General features: G+C 34.3%; 1 protein-coding gene across 1 annotated transcript; it reads right to left on the bottom strand.

Moving 5' to 3' along the window:
* Positions 1-2,182: 2,182 nt before the first annotated feature.
* On the bottom strand, positions 2,183-4,635 carry LOC141667084 (purple acid phosphatase 2-like). The gene is made up of 8 exons (XM_074473436.1): positions 4,427-4,635; positions 4,036-4,236; positions 3,790-3,901; positions 3,445-3,674; positions 3,208-3,340; positions 2,886-3,106; positions 2,655-2,776; positions 2,183-2,563 (listed from the first exon to the last, which is right to left on the bottom strand). Exons 1-8 carry the CDS (start codon positions 4,616-4,618, stop codon positions 2,371-2,373), a joined length of 1,404 nt encoding a protein of 467 aa, XP_074329537.1. The 5' UTR covers positions 4,619-4,635; the 3' UTR covers positions 2,183-2,370.
* Positions 4,636-5,018: the final 383 nt, after the last annotated feature.

Genomic DNA, 5,018 nt, shown 5'->3' with positions numbered 1-5,018 from the left:
AAATACAAAATAAAAATATAACAACTAAACAATAAATAAATTAGGAATTTAAACATCAATTAAAATTATTTATATATTTATTATCTATTATTTTATAATTATTTCAAAATAAAACTAAATTTTTTCCAACAATGAAGCAAAACAGTGTCCGCAATGAAGCATTGCGTAGTCCGCATTGAGTCAAAACTGCTATACTCCCGCAATGTAACAATGCGGTAGGTGGTTATTAGAACCACCTGTGGCTGTGGAAGGGCACCCTTTTAAAATTTTAATTATTTATTTATTCCGTGTTTTTTCATTCCGTGTCGTGTACCAATATCGAAAACTCAAACCCGACACTAATTATATTTGTGTTTTTTCGTGTTCGTGTACTTTCATGTTCGTTACCAAATTTTCGAACTCAGACACTAATTATTCGTGTCGTTTTGGATCGTGTTCATGTGTCATATACCAGTATTACCAGGTCTACCTACGAGTCACAAGTTAGTAAGCTGCACTCGGTAAAATTTCAGTACTCCAGTATGGTAAATAATTTGTTTTGTATATTTAAAAATGTATTATATAAAATAACTAAATATTATGAACGGTTCGGTTTTGAGGGTAAAACCATAACCGTAACCTAACCGTTATATCGGTTCGGTTTGATTATGATTTTTTTTATTTTAGTAGGTTTCAGGTTTTTCCAGTACGGTTTTTCGATTTCTGGGCTTGATTTTGATTGTTAGATTTGATTTTGATTTTGTTCACCCCTATATTTCGTGTTGAAAATCGTACTTCTCATATTTAACAGTTAGCGAAAGTATGTTAGAATTGTCAATTGTCGATATTGGGTGCCATTATCTTATTTAGAATTTAGTAAGATTATCCATAATTTAATCATCTCTTAAAAAAACAAGTTGTTCTGGTCCCATAAAACATTATATATCCCTTGAAAAAGAAAAGCATTATATAACAATGAACTGCTAATGCAATGCAGCAAAACATAATCTCTGATTAACTACAAATTAAGTTAGCGACATGCATATAACTTATTTCAGAAGAGTTGGTGTTGATAGTGAGGGCAGTGTGTAGAATTGTGCAAGCCGGTGCAAGTTGTAACACTATGAAGCGCCAGGATGTGAAATGAGAAAAAGAAAAGCAGCAACACCAGTGTTGTTGGATTCACAGATTCTTAGGCCATCCCCCGCTTGGTTCTTCATCATTTGGTCCCTACCTGTTTACATACTTATCACTATTCCACTCTTCCATCTTTTTCAGTTGATTCTAGCCCCATTATCAGTCTTATCCTCTATCCTTCGGATCGGATTTAGTAAGGAGTTTGGGGACGCGACCCTCTTCAAATCCTTTTTTATTTTTTTAAATTTTGCAAATATATAAGGGTGTTTTTTTTCAAAATATACCCGATTTCTCCCTAAATAAAAATTTCTTGATCCGTCTCTGCCAATATCTTAATTCTGAAAATAATAAAAACTGTTCAATTCATTTGTGAGGAAAATGCTTGCCAGATTTTGAATGAGAGGAATCTAATAAAAACCCAAAATTGATATTAGATCAAATGTCACAAGACTTGTAGATCAATATCTTATTAATGAACCTAACTAGAGCTTGATCACAGGGTAAACGGACAATGGATTTCAGTAAGCACCCATACAGACTACTACACAATGTAAGTGCAGAACAAACAAATGTGCTATTTGAAGCAGCTCGTTCAAGTAGTTAGACTCATAATTCACAATTATGCAGTTTAAATCATTTATATAACTAGAAACATGGAATTAAGTTCAATGAACTCGACACAATGACATAGATTACTTCTAATTGTATTTGAATCATAATGTGTAAATGCCGAGTTCCAGTCACATAATTTGTCCAAGATCATTGCTGTAACTTTGGTTGTTCTTCGTATTCAGACAATTATAAATTTGCAGATGCCTGCCTATACGACAAATTGCATTGAGCAGTGGACTAGAAAAATTAAAGATTTTTTAACTATCAACTAGCATTGGTTAGTGCTCATCTGGTCCCTGCCCGTGAATATTCACATTATCTTCTTCTTCTTCTTATAACATTACGATTATAAACATTCAAGACACTGCCCGTTTAAGAATGTGAATTTTCCTTAGTTGTATTTGAAATGGTAGATACTATCAAGTATCAGTGATCAATGGATACAGAGCGACAATTACTTAATAATGAAGATTTTTATTTAGATCAATTGACATGACTATGTCATGATAAAACGCCACAGAGAAGAAAGTTGATTAAAAGAAAAGATAGTACACCGCAATTGTAATATGGTGTTGTAACACCTCCAACACTACTCCGTTCTTCTGATGCCAAATGTTTGTGAAGCTTCTTTGATGCAGGAAGTTACATGTCGGATTTGATATTATCGTTAATAAAATATCTGTTTAAGAACCAGAAGTTATCAGCAGTTACAGCATATCCGTCTTGGTTTCGGTGCCAACTGAAGTAAGCATGCGTCCTGTTCTTGATATCAAATATACCATGCCCAAAACTGGCCTCTCTAAATGCTGAGTACCTCGGTTGTGGTTGTGTCATTCTGTGGAAAAAAAAACAGAATTCATTAGCCTAGTATCGTCTATTTACCAGATTGTTAAACTACTTATATTCAGCAGATAACAAGGTCTTACTCGGTTGCCAAACCCTCAATATTTCCTCCATCACCAATGGTTATGTAAACAGGAGCAGATTCATCTGTTACAGGATTACATAATCCGTTGACGACATTATAGAGAACGTTCGATACTCGTTCCTGTTACATGTTCACAAACAATTAAAACACTTGCAGGATATGTTTTTTCTATTTGTGGCTATACCAGCCAGCTGCTTCTACATTAAGATTTATTAAAATGTGTACTTACAGAACGCTCATAGGCATGAACATGGCCAGCAAAAACAACATCGACTTTGTAACGGACAAACCATGGTTCAAATAAAACCCTCATGGTTTCCCCTTCCATATAATGAGCACTGTAGCTGTTATACATTGGAGCATGCATAAGAACAATCAACCATGGAGTTTCGTTCCTGTCGACATTCTGCAGCTCCTTTCTGAGCCACCAATATTGAGGAGTATAGGGCCCTAAAATGAATAATTGATCATGTTATCTTTTCAGGTAACTTGCAAAAATACATTTGTCATATTTATAAAATGAAAATAGCATAGAAACTAATTATGGTTACCATAGGCTGAATATGACGACAGGACAATTATATATGCTGAAGCTCTCTTGATTGAGTACCAATAATTGCTGTTTGATTTCTTTGAAGGGACTCTATACCTGTGTTTGAAAGGCTTAAATGGCTTGGTTTCTCCCTGCAACAGAACATCATATCATTGTACCATTAGTTCAAATTTTCCCGGCACACCTTAAGATTCTAATGACACTAGAAAAAATGGCGGAGTAGGTATATAATTACAATTTCTGGAGCATAATCAATCTCATGATTCCCAACAGTCCACATCCAGGGCTGATAAGCAACACTTCTCTCAACGAACCTTCCCCAGGTATCCCATCTCTTGTTCTCATGAAAAGGATAAACATCTGCGTAAGAAAGATCTCCAACAAACAACACAGCCTTTCCTTTCAGTGGGTTACTTTCATAATGTGTAAGTGTGGAGTTTGAATTGTAGGTCTGTCCAAGATCTCCTGCACAGATTCTTCTTTACATTAATAAAATTTTGTTCTTATTCAAACAATTAGAAAAACAATCGCGGATGTAGATAAGAATGTTAACGCTGCATTTCAAAATTAATAGAAATACCTATGAGACCAAATGTGTATGGAACATCAGGTCCAGCCTTAGGCGGTGTGAAAAACCAGAAACTTCTCATGGTATGTCCAATTCCAACTTGATAGAAATACTTGGTACTAAACTGTCACATAATTGATTTTATTACTTTCCTTAGTCATTAAACTAGCTATACAACAAATTAAAGCATTTCAAAAGTTCTGAGCATTAAATTTCCGGACACTATAAATATATTGTTTACTTTCTTACGATGCTCACCTTCAAATTATTGATGGTGCAATGATGAATGTATCCAGAAGTATAATTGTAGTATTTGTAGGTAGTAACAATGCCATTAGCCTTGTTCTTGTTCCAGTTTTTTTCACTCCAATAAAGAACTGTATTTGAACCTGGTTCATCCATCGTAATCCATGACACGATCACTGATTTCCCCTCTTGATCTCCTTGTGTTATATGGACCTTACAGAATCATGCACAAGTATCAAATTAGTCCAGTTCTTATTCTAGATTAGCTTAGCAGAACTGCAGAAGCAACTAATTATCGCAGCTCTGGAATGCGCGACATATACTACATCTCATAGAAATAACTAAACTAAACCAACTTTGCATGTAATTTATAACAGAGAAACAGAAGATTATGAGGGTGTACCTGTTGAGGGGCATTATAACCAGAAGGAACCTTAAAGACATCACTATCAAGAGGCATATCGACGCCTTTATCAGCTGTTCTAACGAAACTACTCGTGACTGATCCACTGCACATTTGAACTGAACTCAAAAACACGAATGTAAGAACAGAGAAAACAATAAGAGACCTGGAAAATTCCATGTGTTTCATCATGTCTTTCTTCTTAATATCTTTTGACGAACTTAATGGACACACATGCATATTTATAGCCATTGATAAAATTTAGAGCATAAGTAGTTTGATATTTAGTCAATAATTTTCACAAATTTAAACGAGGAAACTCTCAAAATTCATATCGAATATAGGCGTACGTGAAAGAAAAAGGAATATTTTTTTAACTGCAGATGGAAAACGTGTCCTTTGTCGTAAAATGAACACAGAGTTCACTTAATAAAAAAATCTTGTGAATATTAATTCATGATTCATAAATGAATATAATTAGTTTTGTGATTAGAAAGCTATCTGCTTCAATAGTTTAACTTGTTTAATTTATGTTCAGCTTGCAAAACTGATTAACAACCGATAATCAAGGCTTTTGGGTCGGCATAATCTA

Source organism: Apium graveolens, chromosome 6, assembly GCF_009905375.1.
Source record: "Apium graveolens cultivar Ventura chromosome 6, ASM990537v1, whole genome shotgun sequence".
Classification (NCBI taxonomy): domain Eukaryota; kingdom Viridiplantae; phylum Streptophyta; class Magnoliopsida; order Apiales; family Apiaceae; genus Apium; species Apium graveolens.
The sequence above is the reverse complement of the archived record's forward strand: the minus strand, read 5'-3'. Positions and strand labels throughout refer to the sequence as shown.

Coding starts and splice junctions, on each gene's coding strand:
- LOC141667084 (XM_074473436.1), bottom strand. CDS start 4,618: ATGATGAAACACATGGAATTTTCCAGGTCTCTTATTGTTTTCTCTGTT. Junction 4,237..4,426: donor GTTATAATGCCCCTCAACAG/GTACACCCTCAT, acceptor TGATTCTGTAAG/GTCCATATAACACAAGGAGA. Junction 3,675..3,789: donor ATACACATTTGGTCTCATAG/GTATTTCTATTA, acceptor GAATCTGTGCAG/GAGATCTTGGACAGACCTAC.